The 21,575-nt window shown below is 37.9% G+C and overlaps 1 protein-coding gene across 1 annotated transcript in view; it reads right to left on the bottom strand.

Annotated features, from left to right (window-relative positions):
* Positions 1–21,575, bottom strand: part of LOC121286122 (mucin-2-like) — a 113,941-nt gene that overhangs the window by 77,320 nt on the left and 15,046 nt on the right. Inside the window, exons 14-41 of the mRNA XM_041203110.1 lie at positions 21,456–21,518; positions 21,114–21,173; positions 20,501–20,560; positions 19,721–19,780; positions 19,379–19,438; positions 18,766–18,825; positions 17,986–18,048; positions 17,644–17,703; positions 17,033–17,092; positions 16,253–16,315; positions 15,911–15,970; positions 15,298–15,357; positions 14,518–14,580; positions 11,834–11,893; positions 11,055–11,114; positions 8,365–8,424; positions 7,585–7,647; positions 6,630–6,689; positions 5,850–5,912; positions 5,508–5,567; positions 4,895–4,954; positions 4,117–4,179; positions 3,162–3,221; positions 2,383–2,445; positions 2,041–2,100; positions 1,428–1,487; positions 648–710; positions 306–365 (exon numbers count right to left, since the gene is read on the bottom strand). Coding sequence (XP_041059044.1) covers positions 306–365; positions 648–710; positions 1,428–1,487; positions 2,041–2,100; positions 2,383–2,445; positions 3,162–3,221; positions 4,117–4,179; positions 4,895–4,954; positions 5,508–5,567; positions 5,850–5,912; positions 6,630–6,689; positions 7,585–7,647; positions 8,365–8,424; positions 11,055–11,114; positions 11,834–11,893; positions 14,518–14,580; positions 15,298–15,357; positions 15,911–15,970; positions 16,253–16,315; positions 17,033–17,092; positions 17,644–17,703; positions 17,986–18,048; positions 18,766–18,825; positions 19,379–19,438; positions 19,721–19,780; positions 20,501–20,560; positions 21,114–21,173; positions 21,456–21,518 — 1,707 coding nt within the window. The remainder of the gene's footprint in view (positions 1–305; positions 366–647; positions 711–1,427; positions 1,488–2,040; positions 2,101–2,382; positions 2,446–3,161; positions 3,222–4,116; positions 4,180–4,894; positions 4,955–5,507; positions 5,568–5,849; positions 5,913–6,629; positions 6,690–7,584; positions 7,648–8,364; positions 8,425–11,054; positions 11,115–11,833; positions 11,894–14,517; positions 14,581–15,297; positions 15,358–15,910; positions 15,971–16,252; positions 16,316–17,032; positions 17,093–17,643; positions 17,704–17,985; positions 18,049–18,765; positions 18,826–19,378; positions 19,439–19,720; positions 19,781–20,500; positions 20,561–21,113; positions 21,174–21,455; positions 21,519–21,575) is intronic.

The following is a 21,575-nucleotide window of genomic DNA, read 5'->3' as shown; positions in this document are numbered from 1 at the left end:
TTCCCCTCAGCCCCGGACTCTGAGCGATCTTCTTTCAAGGAATAAAAATTTCATCCATTTCCCGTTGTAAAGTAAGGTCACAGTATCTACCAGTGATGAAATTCTAGTGTGTGCTGAAAGAAGATCACTTATTTCACTAGTGTAAAAGCAAAATACTGTGGATTTGGAAATCTGAGACAAAGCCATAAAGTACAGTAAATACGCAGCAGGTGTTGGCAGACTTGCTGAACTTTTCCAGCATTATCTTTTTATTGCACTTGTTTGCTGCTCTTGCTGATGCTCATCAAAAGAGGGGCTTTACTTACCCGGTGTGGAACCAGTCGTGTACCCAGTTGTTGTTGGTTTCACTGTTGTAGTGACCCCTTCTGGGGAACAAGAAAAGTAATGAAAACCACTTCACCATGACATAAACACCACAGTTTTCATGTAGTTTGACCATAAAACTATCACATTGATCTTGCTACAAAAGTGATGGTTACAAAAATAACTGATGATTCAGATTTAGTAAATTTTCAACCATTTACGTCAAAAAGGCAGCGTGTACAAGACTGAATGAATGGACGTTGATTTCTTGAAATTTGCAAATGAGAAAAGCATCCCAGTGTGAACAGACTTGCTGGTGAATATTGAAAGGAGACATCACTTACCTGCTGTAGTAGTTTTCTCAGTCACAGGTGTGGTAGTTGTTTCCTGTGTTGTTGTTGACACTGCTGACAAGAAAATAACATTCAAAATCAACGAATTCCAATTCCAAATCCTACAGGATTGAGAGTTTTACAACTGGGATACATTACTGATATTAAGGCACAAATCTTGAGGAAATTGGTAAGAGAAAAGGAGAAATGTAGGACAACATATTAGACACTCATGAACTAACCAAAAATGTGGACCATAAATGTGACAGCAGCAAGTTAGCATTTGTAAATGCTTCAAATGCATTATTTCATGATCATATTCTAAAACATTAATAATGTCAAGAGCATAGCAAAGGTAAATTCTTTTCACAATATTTGGCAATGATTGCAATAAAATTCAAAAGTGTTCAGCCTGCGAGAAGTTTAAAGTGGAAATGTTACAGTTTAGTAACAAGGTGGAAAATCGTAATGAAAACGTGGGTGAGAATAAGTAGCAACTAAAGGAGACAGATTTGAGAACAAGTGTCCAAATTTGCAGTTAAAACTCTTTAAACATTCATTATTTAATTATTCTGATGGGAAAAACTCCTCCAGGAGAACTTGTCACAATAGAGCATTTGTAACTGTGACCTTCATCTGAACGTGTCAGTTATTACCCAGATCACTCTGGAAATTCTGGACTAAATATTGACTAGTGTGACGTAATGGACTTCCACTATCTGGAAGTTGTGAAATTAAGATAGCACGTGTCACTGGTATTGCTATTGTATATCGAAAGAAGCCATCACTCACCTGGTGTGGAGCCAGGAGTGGACCTGGTTGTAGTTGGTTTTCCTGTTGTCGTGGTCACTTCTGAAGAACAAGAGACATAATCATACCCACTGCAATACAACATAAAGGATAATCGTGTTCAATTGTACGATTTATTTTATTGGCTTTGCTGTAAATATGATGTGTAAAATAGTACATCTGGATTCCGATGTCTCCATATATTCAATCACTTCTACCCACATACGGTCCACATGACTGAATGGACTGACATTGCCTAAAAGGCGAATTTGAGAACAGTGCACTGGTGTGAACAGTCATGCACACGTGAGTTCCCCTCAGCCCCGGACTCTGAGCGATCTTCTTTCAAGGAATAAAAATTTCATCTGTTTCCCGTTGTAAAGTAAGTTCACAGTATCTACCAGTGATGAAATTCTAGTGTGTGCTGGAAGAAGATCACATATTTCACAAGTGTAAAAACAAAATACTGTGGATTTGGAAATCTGAGACAAAGCCATAAAGTACAGGAAGTACTGAGCAGGTGTTGGCAGACTTGCTGAACTTTTCCAGCATTTTCTTTTTATTGTACTTGTTTGCTGCTCTTGCTGATGCTCATCAAAAGAGGGGCTTTACTTACTCGGTGTGGAACCAGTCATGTAGCCAGTTGTTGTTGGTTTCACTGTTGTAGTGAACCCTTCTGGGGCAGATGAAATGTAATGAAAACCACTTCACCATGACATAAACACCACAGTTTTGATGTAGTTTGACCATAAAACTATCACATTGATCTTGCTACAAAAGTGACGGTTACAAAACTAACTGATGATTCAGATTTAGTAAATTTTCAACCATTTACATCGAAAAGGTAGCGTGTACAAGACTGAATGAATGGACGTTGATTTCTTGAAATTTGCAAATGAGAAAAGCATCCCAGTGTGAACAGACTTGCTGGTGAATATTGAAAGGAGACATCACTTACCTGCTGTAGTAGTTTTCTCAGTCACAGGTGTGGTAGTTGTTTCCTGTGTTGTTGTTGACACTGCTGACAAGACAATAACATTCAAAATCAACGAATTCCAATTCCAAATCCTACAGGATTGAGAATTTTACAACTGGGATACATTACTGATATTAAGGCACAAATCTTGAGGAAATTGCTGAGAGAAAAGGAAAAATTAGGACAACATATTAGACACTCATGAACTAACCAAAAATGAGAACCATAAATGTGACAGCAGCAAGTTAGCATTTGTAAATGCTTCAAATGCCTTATTTCATGAAAATATTCTAAAACAGTAATAATGTCAAGAGCATAGCAAAGGTAAATTCTTTTCACAATATTTGGCAATGATTGCAATAAAATTCAAAAGTGTTCAGCCTGCGAGAAGTTTTAAGTGGAAATGTTACAGTTTAGTAATAGGGTGGAAAATCGTAATGAAAAAGTGGGAGAGAATAAGTAGCAACTAAAGGAGACAGATTTGACAACAAGTATCCAAATTTGCAGTTAAAACTCTTTAAACATTCATTATTTAATTATTCTGATGGGAAAAACTCCTCCAGGAGAACTTGTCACAATAGAGCATTTGTAACTGTGATCTTCATCTGAACGTGTCAGTTATTACCCAGATCACTCTGGAAATTCTGGATTAAATATTGACTAGTGTGACGTAATGGACTTCCACTATCTGGAAGTTGTGAAATTAAGATAGCACGTGTCACTGGTATTGCTATTGTATATCGGAAGAAGCCATCACTCACCTGGTGTGGAGCCAGGAGTGGAACTGGTTGTAGTTGGTTTTCCTGTTGTCGTGGTCACTTCTGAAGAACAAGAGACATAATCATACCCACTGCAATACAACATAAAGGATAATCGTGTTCCATTGTACGATTTATTTTATTGGCTTTGCTGTAAATATGATGTGTAAAATAGTACATCTGGATTCCGATGTCTCCATATATTCAATCACTTCCACCCACATACGGTCCACATGACTGAATGGATTGACTTTGCCTAAAAGGCGAATTTGAGAACAGCGCACTGGTGTGAACAGTCATGCACACAAGAGTTCCCCTCAGCCCCGGACTCTGAGCGATCTTCTTTCAAGGAATAAAAATTTCATCCATTTCCCGTTGTAAAGTAAGGTCACAGTATCTACCAGTGATGAAATTCTAGTGTGTGCTGAAACAAGATTACTTATTTCACGAGTGTAAAAACAAAATACTGTGGATTTGGAAATCTGAGACAAAGCCATAAAGTACAGGAAGTACTGAGCAGGTGTTGGCAGACTTGCTGAACTTTTCCAGCATTTTCTTTTTATTGTACTTGTTTGCTGCTCTTGCTGATGCTCATCAAAAGAGGGGCTTTACTTACTCGGTGTGGAACCAGTCATGTAGCCAGTTGTTGTTGGTTTCACTGTTGTAGTGAACCGTTCTGGGGCAGATGAAATGTAATGAAAACCACTTCACCATGACATAAACACCACAGTTTTGATGTAGTTTGACCATAAAACTATCACATTGATCTTGCTACAAAAGTGACGGTTACAAAACTAACTGATGATTCAGATTTAGTAAATTTTCAACCAATTACATCGAAAAGGTAGCATGTACAAGACTGAATGAATGGACGTTGATTTCTTGAAATTTGCAAATGAGAAAAGCATCCCAGTGTGAACAGACTTGCTGGTGAATATTGAAAGGAGACATCACTTACCTGCTGTAGTAGTTTTCTCAGTCACAGGTGTGGTAGTTGTTTCCTGTGTTGTTGTTGACACTGCTGACAAGAAAATAACATTCAAAATCAACGAATTCCAATTCCAAATCCTACAGGATTGAGAATTTTACAACTGGGATACATTACTGATATTAAGGCACAAATCTTGAGGAAATTGCTGAGAGAAAAGGAAAAATTAGGACAACATATTAGACACTCATGAACTAACCAAAAATGGGAACCATAAATGTGACAGCAGCAAGTTAGCATTTGTAATGCTTCAAATGCATTATTTCATGAAAATATTCTAAAACATTAATAAGGTCAAGAGCATAGCAAAGGTAAATTCTTATCACAATATTTGGCAATGATTGCAATAAAATTCAAAAGTGTTCAGCCTGCGAGAAGTTTTAAGTGGAAATGTTACAGTTTAGTAACAGGGTGGAAAATTTTAATGAAAAAGTGGGAGAGAATAAGTAGCAACTAAAGGAGACAGATTTGAGAACAAGTGTCCAAATTTGCAGTTAAAACTCTTTAAACATTCATTATTTAATACTTCCGATGGGAAATACTCCTCCAGGAGAACTTGTCACAATAGAGCATTTGTAACTGTGAGCGTCATCTGAACGTGTCAGTTATTACCCAGTTCACTCAGGAAATTCGGGACTAAATATTGACTAGTGTGACGTAATGGACTTCCACTATCTGGAAGTTGTGAAATTAAGATAGCACGTGTCACTGGTATTGCTATTGTATATCGAAAGAAGCCATCACTCACCTGGTGAGGAGCCAGGAGTGGACCTGGATGTAGTTGGTTTTCCTGTTGTCGTGGTCACTTCTGAAGAACAAGAGACATAATCATACCCACTGCAATACAACATAAAGGATAATCGTGTTCCATTGTACGATTTATTTTATTGGCTTTGCTGTAAATATGATGTGTAAAATAGTACATCTGGATTCCGATGTCTCCATATATTCAATCACTTCCACCCACATACGGTCCACATGACTGAATGGACTGACATTGCCTAAAAGGCGAATTTGAGAACAGTGCACTGGTGTGAACAGTCATGCAAACATGAGTTCCCCTCAGCCCCGGACTCTGAGCGATCTTCTTTCAAGGAATAAAAATTTCATCCATTTCCCGTTGTAAAGTAAGGTCACAGTATTTACCAGTGATGAAATTCTAGTGTGTGCTGAAAGAAGATCACTTATTTCACTAGTGTAAAAGTAAAATACTGTGGATTTGGAAATCTGAGACAAAGCCATAAAGTACAGTAAATACGCAGCAGGTGTTGGCAGACTTGCTGAACTTTTCCAGCATTATTTTTTTATTGTACTTGTTTGCTGCTCTTGCTGATGCTCATCAAAAGAGGGGCTTTACTTACCCGGTGTGGAACCAGTCGTGTACCCAGTTGTTGTTGGTTTCACTGTTGTAGTGACCCCTTCTGGGGAACAAGAAAAGTAATGAAAACCACTTCACCATGACATAAACACCACAGTTTTCATGTAGTTTGACCATAAAACTATCACATTGATCTTGCTACAAAAGTGACGGTTACAAAACTAACTGATGATTCAGATTTAGTAAATTTTCAACCAATTACATCGAAAAGGTAGCATGTACAAGACTGAATGAATGGACGTTGATTTCTTGAAATTTGCAAATGAGAAAAGCATCCCAGTGTGAACAGACTTGCTGGTGAATGTTGAAAGGAGACATCACTTACCTGCTGTAGTAGTTTTCTCAGTCACAGGTGTGGTAGTTGTTTCCTGTGTTGTTGTTGACACTGCTGACAAGAAAATAACATTCAAAATCAACGAATTCCAATTCCAAATCCTACAGGATTGAGAGTTTTACAACTGGGATACATTACTGATATTAAGGCACAAATCTTGAGGAAATTGGTAAGAGAAAAGTAGAAATGTAGGACAACATATTAGACACTCATGAACTAACCAAAAATGAGGACCATAAATGTGACAGCAGTAAGTTAGCATTTGTAAATGCTTCAAATGCATTATTTCATGAAAATATTCTAAAACATTAATAATGTCAAGAGCATAGCAAAGGTAAATTCTTTTCACAATATTTGGCAATGATTGCAATAAAATTCAAAAGTGTTCAGCCTGCGAGAAGTTTTAAGTGGAAATGTTACAGTTTAGTAATAGGGTGGAAAATCGTAATGAAAAAGTGGGAGAGAATAAGTAGCAACTAAAGGAGACAGATTTGACAACAAGTATCCAAATTTGCAGTTAAAACTCTTTAAACATTCATTATTTAATGCTTCCGATGGGAAATACTCCTCCAGGAGAACTTGTCACAATAGCGCATTTGTAATCGTGAGCTTCATCTGAACGTGTCAGTTATCACCCAGTTCACTCTGGAAATTCGGGACTAAATATTGACTAGTGTGACGTAATGGACTTCCACTATCTGGAAGTTGTGAAATTAAGATAGCACGTGTCACTGGTATTGCTATTGTATATCGAAAGAAGCCATCACTCACCTGGTGTGGAGCCAGGAGTGGACCTGGTTGTAGTTGGTTTTCCTGTTGTCGTGGTCACTTCTGAAGAACAAGAGACATAATCATACCCACTGCAATACAACATAAAGGATAATCGTGTTCAATTGTACGATTTATTTTATTGGCTTTGCTGTAAATATGATGTGTAAAATAGTACATCTGGATTCCGATGTCTCCATATATTCAATCACTTCTACCCACATACGGTCCACATGACTGAATGGACTGACATTGCCTAAAAGGCGAATTTGAGAACAGCGCACTGGTGTGAACAATCATGCACACGTGAGTTCCCCTCAGCCCCGGACTCTGAGCGATCTTCTTTCAAGGAATAAAAATTTCATCCATTTCCCGTTGTAAAGTAAGGTCACAGTATCTACCAGAGATGAAATTCTAGTGTGTGCTGAAAGAAGATCACTTATTTCACTAGTGTAAAAGCAAAATACTGTGGATTTGGAAATCTGAGACAAAGCCATAAAGTACAGGAAATACGCAGCAGGTGTTGGCAGACTTGCTGAACTTTTCCAGCATTATCTTTTTATTGCACTTGTTTGCTGCTCTTGCTGATGCTCAACAAAAGAGGGGCTTTACTTACCCGGTGTGGAACCAGTCGTGTACCCAGTTGTTGTTGGTTTCACTGTTGTAGTGACCCCTTCTGGGGAACAAGAAAAGTAATGAAAACCACTTCACCATGACATAAACACCACAGTTTTCATGTAGTTTGACCATAAAACTATCACATTGATCTTGCTACAGAAGTGATGGTTACAAAAATAACTGATGATTCAGATTTAGTAAATTTTCAACCATTTATGTCAAAAAGGCAGCGTGTACAAGACTGAATGAATGGACGTTGATTTCTTGAAATTTGAAAATGAGAAAAGCATCCCAGTGTGAACAGACTTGCTGGTGAATATTGAAAGGAGACATCACTTACCTGCTGTAGTAGTTTTCTCAGTCACAGGTGTAGTAGTTGTTTCCTGTGTTGTTGTTGACACTGCTGACAAGAAAATAACATTCAAAATCAACGAATTCCAATTCCAAATCCTACAGGATTGAGAGTTTTACAACTGGGATACATTACTGATATTAAGGCACAAATCTTGAGGAAATTGGTAAGAGAAAAGGAGAAATGTAGGACAACATATTAGACACTCATGAACTAACCAAAAATGTGGACCATAAATGTGACAGCAGCAAGTTAGCATTTGTAAATGCTTCAAATGCATTATTTCATGATCATATTCTAAAACATTAATAATGTCAAGAGCATAGCAAAGGTAAATTCTTTTCACAATATTTGGCAATGATTGCAATAAAATTCAAAAGTGTTCAGCCTGCGAGAAGTTTAAAGTGGAAATGTTACAGTTTAGTAACAAGGTGGAAAATCGTAATGAAAACGTGGGTGAGAATAAGTAGCAACTAAAGGAGACAGATTTGAGAACAAGTGTCCAAATTTGCAGTTAAAACTCTTTAAACATTCATTATTTAATTATTCTGATGGGAAAAACTCCTCCAGGAGAACTTGTCACAATAGAGCATTTGTAACTGTGACCTTCATCTGAACGTGTCAGTTATTACCCAGATCACTCTGTAAATTCTGGATTAAATATTGACTAGTGTGACGTAATGGACTTCCACTATCTGGAAGTTGTGAAATTAAGATAGCACGTGTCACTGGTATTGCTATTGTATATCGAAAGAAGCCATCACTCACCTGGTGTGGAGCCAGGAGTGGACCTGGTTGTAGTTGGTTTTCCTGTTGTCGTGGTCACTTCTGAAGAACAAGAGACATAATCATACCCACTGCAATACAACATAAAGGATAATCGTGTTCAATTGTACGATTTATTTTATTGGCTTTGCTGTAAATATGATGTGTAAAATAGTACATCTGGATTCCGATGTCTCCATATATTCAATCACTTCTACCCACATACGGTCCACATGACTGAATGGACTGACATTGCCTAAAAGGCGAATTTGAGAACAGTGCACTGGTGTGAACAGTCATGCACACGTGAGTTCCCCTCAGCCCCGGACTCTGAGCGATCTTCTTTCAAGGAATAAAAATTTCATCCATTTCCCGTTGTAAAGTAAGTTCACAGTATCTACCAGTGATGAAATTCTAGTGTGTGCTGGAAGAAGATCACATATTTCACAAGTGTAAAAAGAAAATACTGTGGTTTTGGAAATCTGAGACAAAGCCATAAAGTACAGGAAATACTGAGCAGGTGTTGGCAGACTTGCTGAACTTTTCCAGCATTATCTTTTTATTGTACTTGTTTGCTGCTCTTGCTGATGCTCATCAAAAGAGGGGCTTTACTTACTCGGTGTGGAACCAGTCATGTAGCCAGTTGTTGTTGGTTTCACTGTTGTAGTGAACCCTTCTGGGGCAGATGAAATGTAATGAAAACCACTTCACCATGACATAAACACCACAGTTTTGATGTAGTTTGACCATACAACTATCACATTGATCTTGCTACAAAAGTGACGGTTACAAAACTAACTGATGATTCAGATTTAGTAAATTTTCAACCATTTACATCGAAAAGGTAGCGTGCACAAGACTGAATGAATGGATGTTGATTTCTTGAAATTTGCAAATGAGAAAAGCATCCCAGTGTGAACAGACTTGCTGGTGAATATTGAAAGGAGACATCACTTACCTGCTGTAGTAGTTTTCTCAGTCACATGTGTGGTAGTTGTTTCCTTTGTTGTTGTTGACACTGCTGACAAGACAATAACATTCAAAATCAACGAATTCCAATTCCAAATCCTACAGGATTGAGAGTTTTACAACTGGGATACATTACTGATATTAAGGCACAAATCTTGAGGAAATTGGTAAGAGAAAAGGAGAAATGTAGGACAACATATTAGACACTCATGAACTAACCAAAAATGTGGACCATAAATGTGACAGCAGCAAGTTAGCATTTGTAAATGCTTCAAATGCATTATTTCATGATCATATTCTAAAACATTAATAATGTCAAGAGCATAGCAAAGCTAAATTCTTTTCACAATATTTGGCAATGATTGCAATAAAATTCAAAAGTGTTCAGCCTGCGAGAAGTTTAAAGTGGAAATGTTACAGTTTAGTAACAAGGTGGAAAATCGTAATGAAAACGTGGGTGAGAATAAGTAGCAACTAAAGGAGACAGATTTGAGAACAAGTGTCCAAATTTGCAGTTAAAACTCTTTAAACATTCATTATTTAATTATTCTGATGGGAAAAACTCCTCCAGGAGAACTTGTCACAATAGAGCATTTGTAACTGTGACCTTCATCTGAACGTGTCAGTTATTACCCAGATCACTCTGGAAATTCTGGATTAAATATTGACTAGTGTGACGTAATGGACTTCCACTATCTGGAAGTTGTGAAATTAAGATAGCACGTGTCACTGGTATTGCTATTGTATATCGAAAGAAGCCATCACTCACCTGGTGTGGAGCCAGGAGTGGAACTGGTTGTAGTTGGTTTTCCTGTTGTCGTGGTCACTTCTGAAGAACAAGAGACATAATCATACCCACTGCAATACAACATAAAGGCTAATCGTGTTCCATTGTTAGATTTATTTTATTGGCTTTGCTGTAAATATGATGTGTAAAATAGTACATCTGGATTCCGATGTCTCCATATATTCAATCACTTCCACCCACATAAGGTCCACATGACTGAATGGACTGACTTTGCCTAAAAGGCGAATTTGAGAACAGCGCACTGGTGTGAACAGTCATGCACACGAGAGTTCCCCTCAGCCCCGGACTCTGAGCGATCTTCTTTCAAGGAATAAAAATTTCATCCATTTCCCGTTGTAAAGTAAGGTCACAGTATCTACCAGTGATGAAATTCTAGTGTGTGCTGAAACAAGATTACTTATTTCACGAGTGTAAAAACAAAATACTTTGGATTTGGAAATCTGAGACAAAGCCATAAAGTACAGGAAGTACTGAGCAGGTGTTGGCAGACTTGCTGAACTTTTCCAGCATTTTCTTTTTATTGTACTTGTTTGCTGCTCTTGTTGATGCTCATCAAAAGAGGGGCTTTACTTACTCGGTGTGGAACCAGTCATGTAGCCAGTTGTTGTTGGTTTCACTGTTGTAGTGAACCGTTCTGGGGCAGATGAAATGTAATGAAAACCACTTCACCATGACATAAACACCACAGTTTTGATGTAGTTTGACCATAAAACTATCACATTGATCTTGCTACAAAAGTGACGGTTACAAAACTAACTGATGATTCAGATTTAGTAAATTTTCAACCAATTACATCGAAAAGGTAGCATGTACAAGACTGAATGAATGGACGTTGATTTCTTGAAATTTGCAAATGAGAAAAGCATCCCAGTGTGAACAGACTTGCTGGTGAATATTGAAAGGAGACATCACTTACCTGCTGTAGTAGTTTTCTCAGTCACAGGTGTGGTAGTTGTTTCCTGTGTTGTTGTTGACACTGCTGACAAGAAAATAACATTCAAAATCAACGAATTCCAATTCCAAATCCTACAGGATTGAGAGTTTTACAACTGGGATACATTACTGATATTAAGGCACAAATCTTGAGGAAATTGGTAAGAGAAAAGGAGAAATGTAGGACAACATATTAGACACTCATGAACTAACCAAAAATGGGGACCATAAATGTGACAGCAGCAAGTTAGCATTTGTAATGCTTCAAATGCATTATTTCATGAAAATATTCTAAAACATTAATAATGTCAAGAGCATAGCAAAGGTAAATTCTTTTCACAATATTTGGCAATGATTGCAATAAAATTCAAAAGTGTTCAGCCTGCGAGCAGTTTTAAGTGGAAATGTTACAGTTTAGTAACTGGGTGGAAAATCATAATGAAAAAGTGGGAGAGAATAAGTAGCAACTAAAGGAGACAGATTTGACAACAAGTGTCCAAATTTGCAGTTAAAACTCTTTAAACATTCATTATTTAATGCTTCCGATGGGAAATACTCCTCCAGGAGAACTTGTCACAATAGAGCATTTGTAACTGTGAGCGTCATCTGAACGTGTCAGTTATCACCCAGTTCACTCTGGAAATTCGGGACTAAATATTGACTAGTGTGACGTAATGGACTTCCACTATCTGGAAGTTGTGAAATTAAGATAGCACGTGTCACTGGTATTGCTATTGTATATCGAAAGAAGCCATCACTCACCTGGTGAGGAGCCAGGAGTGGACCTGGTTGTAGTTGGTTTTCCTGTTGTCGTGGTCACTTCTGAAGAACAAGAGACATAATCATACCCACTGCAATACAACATAAAGGATAATCGTGTTCCATTGTACGATTTATTGTATTGGCTTTGCTGTAAATATGATGTGTAAAATAGTACATCTGGATTCCGATGTCTCCATATATTCAATCACTTCAACCACATACGGTCCACATGAATGGACTGACATTGCCAAAAAGGCGAATTTGAGAACAGCGCACTGGTGTGAACAGTCATGCACACAAGAGTTCCCCTCAGCCCCGGACTCTGAGCGATCTTCTTTCAAGGAATAAAAATTTCATCGGTTTCCCGTTGCAAACTAAGGTCACAGTATCTACCAGTGATGAAATTCTAGTGGGTGCTGGAAGAAGATCACATATTTTACGAGTATAAAAAAAAAATACTGTGGATTTGGAAATCTGAGACAAAGCCATAAAGTACAGGAAATACTGAGCAGGTGTTGGCAGACTTGCTGAACTTTTCCAGCATTATCTTTTTATTGTACTTGTTTGCTGCTCTTGCTGATGCTCATCAAAAGAGGTGCTTTACTTACTCGGTGTGGAACCAGTCATGTAGCCAGTTGTTGTTGGTTTCACTGTTGTAGTGAACCCTTCTGGGGCAGATGAAATGTAATGAAAACCACTTCACCATGACATAAACACCACAGTTTTGATGTAGTTTGACCATACAACTATCACATTGATCTTGCTACAAAAGTGACGGTTACAAAACTAACTGATGATTCAGATTTAGTAAATTTTCAACCATTTACATCGAAAAGGTAGCGTGCACAAGACTGAATGAATGGACGTTGATTTCTTGAAATTTGCAAATGAGAAAAGCATCCCAGTGTGAACAGACTTGCTGGTGAATATTGAAAGGAGACATCACTTACCTGCTGTAGTAGTTTTCTCAGTCACATGTGTGGTAGTTGTTTCCTTTGTTGTTGTTGACACTGCTGACAAGAAAATAACATTCAAAATCAACGAATTCCAATTCCAAATCCTACAGGATTGAGAGTTTTACAACTGGGATACATTACTGATATTAAGGCACAAATCTTGAGGAAATTGGTAAGAGAAAAGGAGAAATGTAGGACAACATATTAGACACTCATGAACTAACGAAAAATGGGGACCATAAATGTGACAGCAGCAAGTTAGCATTTGTAAATGCTTCAAATGCATTATTTCATGAAAATATTCTAAAACATTAATAATGTCAAGAGCATAGCAAAGCTAAATTCTTTTCACAATATTTGGCAATGATTGCAATAAAATTCAAAAGTGTTCAGCCTGCGAGAAGTTTAAAGTGGAAATGTTACAGTTTAGTAACAAGGTGGAAAATCGTAATGAAAACGTGGGTGAGAATAAGTAGCAACTAAAGGAGACAGATTTGAGAACAAGTGTCCAAATTTGCAGTTAAAACTCTTTAAACATTCATTATTTAATTCTTCCGATGGGAAAAACTCCTCCAGGAGAACTTGTCAAAATAGAGCATTTGTAATTGTGAGCTTCATCTGAACGTGTCAGTTATTACCCAGATCACTCTGGAAATTCTGGACTAAATATTGACTAGTGTGACGTGATGGACTTCCACTATCTGGAAGTTGTGAAATTAAGATAGCATGTGTCACTGGTATTGCTATTGTATATCGAAAGAAGCCATCACTCACCTGGTGTGGAGCCAGGAGTGGACCTGGTTGTAGTTGGATTTCCTGTTGTCGTGTTCACTTCTGAAGAACAAGAGACATAATCATACCCACTGCAATACAACATAAACGCTAATCGAGTTCCATTGTAAGATTTATTTTATTGGCTTTGCTGTAAATGTGATGTGTAAAATAGTACATCTGGATTCCGATGTCTCCATATATTCAATCACTTTCACCCACATAAGGTCCACATGACTGAATGGACTAACATTGCCTAAAAGCGAATTTGAGAACAGCGCACTGGTGTGAACAGTCATGCACACAAGAGTTGCCCTCAGCCCCGGACTCTGAGCGATCTTCTTTCAAGGAATAAAAATTTCATCCAGTTCCCGTTGTAAAGTAAGGTCACAGTATCTACCAGTGATGAAATTCTAGTGTGTGCTGAAAGAAGATCACTTATTTCACGAGTGTAAAAACAAAATACTGTGGATTTCGAAATCTGAGACAAAGCCATAAAGTACAGGAAATACTGAGCAGGTGTTGGCAGACTTGCAGAACTTTTCCAGCATTATCTTTTCATTGCAATTGTTTGCTGCTCTTGCTGATGCTCATCAAAAGAGGGGCTTTACTTACTCGGTGTGGAACCAGTCGTGTAGCCAGTTGTTGTTGGTTTCACTGTTGTAGTGACCCCTTCTGGGGAACAAGAAAAGTAATGAAAACCACTTCACCATGACATAAACACCACAGTTTTCATGTAGTTTGACCATAAAACAATCACATTGATCTTGCTACAAAAGTGATGGTCACAAAAATAACTGATGATTCAGATTTAGTAAATTTTCAACCATTTACGTCAAAAAGGCAGCGTGTACAAGACTGAATGAATGGACGTTGATTTCTTGAAATTTGCAAATGAGAAAAGCATCCCAGTGTGAACAGACTTGCTGGTGAATATTGAAAGGAGACATCACTTACCTGCTGTAGTAGTTTTCTCAGTCACAGGTGTGGTAGTTGTTTCCTGTGTTGTTGTTGACACTGCTGACAAGAAAATAACATTCAAAATCAACGAATTCCAATTCCAAATCCTACAGGATTGAGAGTTTTACAACTGGGATACATTACTAATATTAAGCAACAAATATTGAGGAAATTGGTAAGAGAAAAGGAGAAATGTAGGACAACATATTAGACACTCATGAACTAACCAAAAATGGGGACCATAAATGTGACAGCAGCAAGTTAGCATTTGTAAATGCTTCAAATGCATTATTTCATGATCATATTCTAAAACATTAATAATGTCAAGAGCATAGCAAAGGTAAGTTCTCTTCACAATATTTGGCAATGATTGCAATAAAATTCAAAAGTGTTCAGCCTGCGAGAAGTTTAAAGTGGAAATGTTACAGTTTAGTAACAAGGTGGAAAATCGTAATGAAAACGTGGGTGAGAATAAGTAGCAACTAAAGGAGACAGATTTGAGAACAAGTGTCCAAATTTGCAGTTCAAACTCTTTAAACATTCATTATTTAATTCTTCCGATGGGAAAAACTCCTCCAGGAGAACTTGTCACAATAGCGTATTTGTAATTGTGAGCTTCATCTGAACGTGTCAGTTATCACCCAGTTCACACTGGAAATTCTGGACTAAATATTGACAAGTGTGATGTAATGGACTTCCACTGTCTGGTAATTGCGAAATTAAGGTAGCACGTGTCACTGGTGTTGCTATTGTATATCGAAAGAAGCCATCACTCACCTGGTGTGGAGCCAAGAGTGGAACTGGTTGTAGTTGATTTTCCTGTTGTCGTGGTCACTTCTGAAGAACAAGAGACATAATCATACCCACTGCAATACAACATAAAGGCTAATCGTGTTCCATGGTGAGATTTATTTTATTGGCTTTGCTGTAAATATGATGTGTAAAATAGTACATCTGTATTCCGATGTCTCCATATATTCAATCACTTCCACCCACATAAGGTCCACATGACTGAATGGACTGACATTGCCTAAAAGGCGAATTTGAGAACAGCGCACTGGTGTGAACAGTCATGCACACAAGAGCTCCCCTCAGCCCCGGACTCTGAGCGATCTTCTTTCAAGGAATAAAAATTTCATCCATTTCCCGTTGTAAAGTAAGCCCACAGTATCTACCAGTGATGAAATTTTAGTGTGTGCTGAAAGAAGATCACTTATTTCACTAGTGTAAAAGCGAAGTACTGTGGATTTTGAAATCTGAGACAAAGCCATAAAGTATAGGAAATACGCAGCAGGTGTTGGCAGACTTGCTGAACTTTTCCAGCATTATCTTTTTATTGCACTTGTTTGCTGCTCTTGCTGATGCTCATCAAAAGAGGGGCTTTACTTACCCGGTGTGGAACCAGTCGTGTACCCAGTTGTTGTTGGTTTCACTGTTGTACTGACCCCTTCTAGGGAACAAGAAAAGTAATGAAAACCACTTCACCATGACATAAACACCACAGTTTTCATGTAGTTTGACCATAAAACTATCACATTGATCTTGCTACAAAAGTGATGGTTACAAAACTAACTGATGATTCAGATTTAGTAAATTTTCAACCATTTACATCGAAAAGGCAGCATGTACAAGACTGAATGAATGGACGTTGATTTCTTGAAATTTGAAAATGAGAAAAGCATCCCAGTGTGAACAGACTTGCTGGTGAATATTGAAAGGAGACATCACTTACCTGCTGTAGTAGTTATCTCAGTCACAGGTGTGGTAGTTGTTTCCTGTGTTGTTGTTGACACTGCTGACAAGAAAATAACATTCAAAATCAACGAATTCCAATTCCAAATCCTACAGGATTGAGAGTTTTACAACTGGGATACATTACTGATATTAAGGCACAAATCTTGAGGAAATTGGTAAGAGAAAAGGAGAAATGTAGGACAACATATTAGACACTCATGAACTAACCAAAAATGGGGACCATAAATGTGACAGCAGCAAGTTAGCATTTGTAAATGATTCAAATGCATTATTTCATGAAAATATTCTAAAACATTAATAATGTCAAGAGCATAGCAAAGGTAAATTCTTTTCACAATATTTGGCAATGATTGCAATAAAATTCAAAAGTGTTCAGCCTGCGAGAAGTTTTAAGTGGAAATGTTACAGTTTAGTAACAGGGTGGAAAATCGTAATGAAAACGTGGGTGAGAATAAGTAGCAACTAAGGGAGACAGATTTGAGAACAAGTGTCCAAATTTGCAGTTAAAACTCTTTCAACATTCATTATTTAATGCTTCCGATGGGAAATACTCCTCCAGGAGAACTTGTCACAATAGCGCATTTGTAATTGTGAGCTTCATCTGAACGTGTCAGTTATCACCCAGTTCACTCTGGAAATTCTGGAATAAATATTGACTAGTGTGACGTAATGGACTTCCACTATCTGGAAGTTGTGAAATTAAGATAGCACGTGTCACTGCTATTGCTATTGTATATCGAAAGAAGCCATCACTCACCTGGTGTGGAGCCAGGAGTGTACCTGGTTGTAGTTGGTTTTCCTGTTGTCGTGGTCACTTCTGAAGAACAAGAGACATAATCATACCCACTGCAATACAACATAAAGGCTAATCGTGTTCCACTGTACGATTTATTTTATTGGCTTTGCTGTAAATGTGATGTGTAAAATAGTACATCTGGATTCCGATGTCTCCATATATTCAATCACTTTCACCCACATAAGGTCCACATGACTGAATGGACTAACATTGCCTAAAAGCGAATTTGAGAACAGCGCACTGGTGTGAACAGTCATGCACACAAGAGTTCCCCTCAGCCCCGGACTCTGAGCGATCTTCTTTCAAGGAATAAAAAATTCATCCATTTCCCGTTGTAAAGTAAGGTCACAGTAGCATCAGTGATGAAATTCTAGTGTGTGCTGAAAGAAGCTCACTTATTTCACTATTGTAAAAACAAAATACTGTGGATTTGGAAATCTGAGACAAAGCCATAAAGTACAGGAAATACTGAGCAGGTGTTGGCAGACTTGCAGAACTTTTCCAGCATTATCTTTTCATTGCAATTGTTTGCTGCTCTTGCTGATGCTCATCAAAAGAGGGGCTTTACTTACTCGGTGTGGAACCAGTCGTGTAGCCAGTTGTTGTTGGTTTCACTGTTGTAGTGACCCCTTCTGGGGAACAAGAAAAGTAATGAAAACCACTTCACCATGACATAAACACCACAGTTTTCATGTAGTTTGACCATAAAACAATCACATTGATCTTGCTACAAAAGTGATGGTCACAAAAATAACTGATGATTCAGATTTAGTAAATTTTCAACCATTTACGTCAAAAAGGCAGCATGTACAAGACTGAATGAATGGACGTTGATTTCTTGAAATTTGCAAATGAGAAAAGCATCCCAGTGTGAACAGACTTGCTGGTGAATATTGAAAGGAGACATCACTTACCTGCTGTAGTAGTTTTCTCAGTCACAGGTGTGGTAGTTGTTTCCTGTGTTGTTGTTGACACCGCTGACAAGAAAATAACATTCAAAATCAACGAATTCCAATTCCAAATCCTACAGGATTGAGAGTTTTACAACTGGGATACATTACTAATATTAAGCAACAAATATTGAGGAAATTGGTAAGAGAAAAGGAGAAATGTAGGACAACATATTAGACACTCATGAACTAACCAAAAATGGGGACCATAAATGTGACAGCAGCAAGTTAGCATTTGTAAATGCTTCAAATGCATTATTTCATGATCATATTCTAAAACATTAATAATGTCAAGAGCATAGCAAAGGTAAGTTCTCTTCACAATATTTGGCAATGATTGCAATAAAATTCAAAAGTGTTCAGCCTGCGAGAAGTTTAAAGTGGAAATGTTACAGTTTAGTAACAAGGTGGAAAATCGTAATGAAAACGTGGGTGAGAATAAGTAGCAACTAAAGGAGAGAGATTTGAGAACAAGTGTCCAAATTTGCAGTTAAAACTCTTTAAACATTCATTATTTAATTCTTCCGATGGGAAAAACTCCTCCAGGAGAACTTGTCACAATAGCGTATTTGTAATTGTGAGCTTCATCTGAACGTGTCAGTTATCACCCAGTTCACGCTGGAAATTCTGGACTAAATATTGACAAGTGTGACGTAATGGACTTCCACTGTCTGGTAATTGCGAAATTAAGGTAGCACGTGTCACTGGTGTTGCTATTGTATATCGAAAGAAGCCATCACTCACCTGGTGTGGAGCCAAGAGTGGAACTGGTTGTAGTTGATTTTCCTGTTGTCGTGGTCACTTCTGAAGAACAAGAGACATAATCATACCCACTGCAATACAACATAAAGGCTAATCGTGTTCCATGGTGAGATTTATTTTATTGGCTTTGCTGTAAATATGATGTGTAAAATAGTACATCTGTATTCCGATGTCTCCATATATTCAATCACTTCCACCCACATAAGGTCCACATGACTGAATGGACTGACATTGCCTAAAAGGCGAATTTGAGAACAGCGCACTGGTGTGAACAGTCATGCACACAAGAGCTCCCCTCAGCCCCGGACTCTGAGCGATCTTCTTTCAAGGAATAAAAATTTCATCCATTTCCCGTTGTAAAGTAAGCCCACAGTATCTACCAGTGATGAAATTTTAGTGTGTGCTGAAAGAAGATCACTTATTTCACTAGTGTAAAAGCGAAGTACTGTGGATTTGGAAATCTGAGACAAAGCCATAAAGTATAGGAAATACGCAGCAGGTGTTGGCAGACTTGCTGAACTTTTCCAGCATTATCTTTTTATTGCACTTGTTTGCTGCTCTTGCTGATGCTCATCAAAAGAGGGGCTTTACTTACCCGGTGTGGAACCAGTCGTGTACCCAGTTGTTGTTGGTTTCACTGTTGTACTGACCCCTTCTAGGGAACAAGAAAAGTAATGAAAACCACTTCACCATGACATAAACACCACAGTTTTCATGTAGTTTGACCATAAAACTATCACATTGATCTTGCTACAAAAGTGATGGTTACAAAACTAACTGATGATTCAGATTTAGTAAATTTTCAACCATTTACATCGAAAAGGCAGCGTGCACAAGACTGAATGAATGGACGTTGATTTCTTGAAATTTGAAAATGAGAAAAGCATCCCAGTGTGAACAGACTTGCTGGTGAATATTGAAAGGAGACATCACTTACCTGCTGTAGTAGTTATCTCAGTCACAGGTGTGGTAGTTGTTTCCTGTGTTGTTGTTGACACTGCTGACAAGAAAATAACATTCAAAATCAACGAATTCCAATTCCAAATCCTACAGGATTGAGAGTTTTACAACTGGGATACATTACTGATATTAAGGCACAAATCTTGAGGAAATTGGTAAGAGAAAAGGAGAAATGTAGGACAACATATTAGACACTCATGAACTAACCAAAAATGGGGACCATAAATGTGACAGCAGCAAGTTAGCATTTGTAAATGATTCAAATGCATTATTTCATGAAAATATTCTAAAACATTAATAATGTCAAGAGCATAGCAAAGGTAAATTCTTTTCACAATATTTGGCAATGATTGCAATAAAATTCAAAAGTGTTCAGCCTGCGAGAAGTTTTAAGTGGAAATGTTACAGTTTAGTAACAGGGTGGAAAATCGTAATGAAAACGTGGGTGAGAATAAGTAGCAACTAAGGGAGACAGATTTGAGAACAAGTGTCCAAATTTGCAGTTAAAACTCTTTCAACATTCATTATTTAATGCTTCCGATGGGAAATACTCCTCCAGGAGAACTTGTCACAATAGCGCATTTGTAATTGTGAGCTTCATCTGAACGTGTCAGTTATCACCCAGTTCACTCTGGAAATTCTGGAATAAATATTGACTAGTGTGACGTAATGGACTTCCACTATCTGGAAGTTGTGAAATTAAGATAGCACGTGTCACTGCTATTGCTATTGTATATCGAAAGAAGCCATCACTCACCTGGTGTGGAGCCAGGAGTGTACCTGGTTGTAGTTGGTTTTCCTGTTGTCGTGGTCACTTCTGAAGAACAAGAGACATAATCATACCCACTGCAATACAACATAAAGGCTAATCGTGTTCCACTGTACGATTTATTTTATTGGCTTTGCTGTAAATATGATGTGTAAAATAGTACATCTGGATTCCGATGTCTCCATATATTCAATCACTTCCACCCACATACGGTCCACATGACTGAATGGACTGAGATTGCCTGAAAGGCGAATTTGAGAACAGTGCACTGTTGTGAACAGTCATGCACACATGAGTTCCCCTCAGCCCCGGACTCTGAGCGATCTTCTTTCAAGGGATAAAAATTTCATCCATTTCCCGTTGTAAAGTAAGGTCACAGTATCTACCAGTGATGAAATTCTAGTGTGTGCTGAAAGAAGATCACTTATTTCACTAGTGTAAAAGCAAAATACTGTGGATTTGGAAATCTGAGACAAAGCCATAAAGTACAGTAAATACGCAGCAGGTGTTGGCAGACTTGCAGAACTTTTCCAGCATTATCTTTTTATTGCACTTGTTTGCTGCTCTTGCTGATGCTCATTAAAAGAGGGGCTTTACTTACCCGGTGTGGAACCAGTCGTGTACCCAGTTGTTGTTGGTTTCACTGTTGTAGTGACCCCTTCTGGGGAACAAGAAAAGTAATGAAAACCACTTCACCATGACATAAACACCACAGTTTTCATGTAGTTTGACCATAAAACTATCACATTGATCTTGCTACAAAAGTGATGGTTACAAAACTAACTGATGATTCAGATTTAGTAAATTTTCAACCATTTACGTCAAAAAGGCAGCGTGTACAAGACTGAATGAATGGACGTTGATTTCTTGAAATTTGAAAATGAGAAAAGCATCCCAGTGTGAACAGACTTGCTGGTGAATATTGAAAGGAGACATCACTTACCTGCTGTAGTAGTTTTCTCAGTCACAGGTGTGGTAGTTGTTTCCTGTGTTGTTGTTGACACTGCTGACAAGAAAATAACATTCAAAATCAACGAATTCCAATTCCAAATCCTACAGGATT

The sequence above is a fragment of the Carcharodon carcharias genome, chromosome 13 (genome assembly GCF_017639515.1).
Source record: "Carcharodon carcharias isolate sCarCar2 chromosome 13, sCarCar2.pri, whole genome shotgun sequence".
Taxonomy (NCBI): domain Eukaryota; kingdom Metazoa; phylum Chordata; class Chondrichthyes; order Lamniformes; family Lamnidae; genus Carcharodon; species Carcharodon carcharias.
The sequence above is the reverse complement of the archived record's forward strand: the minus strand, read 5'-3'. Positions and strand labels throughout refer to the sequence as shown.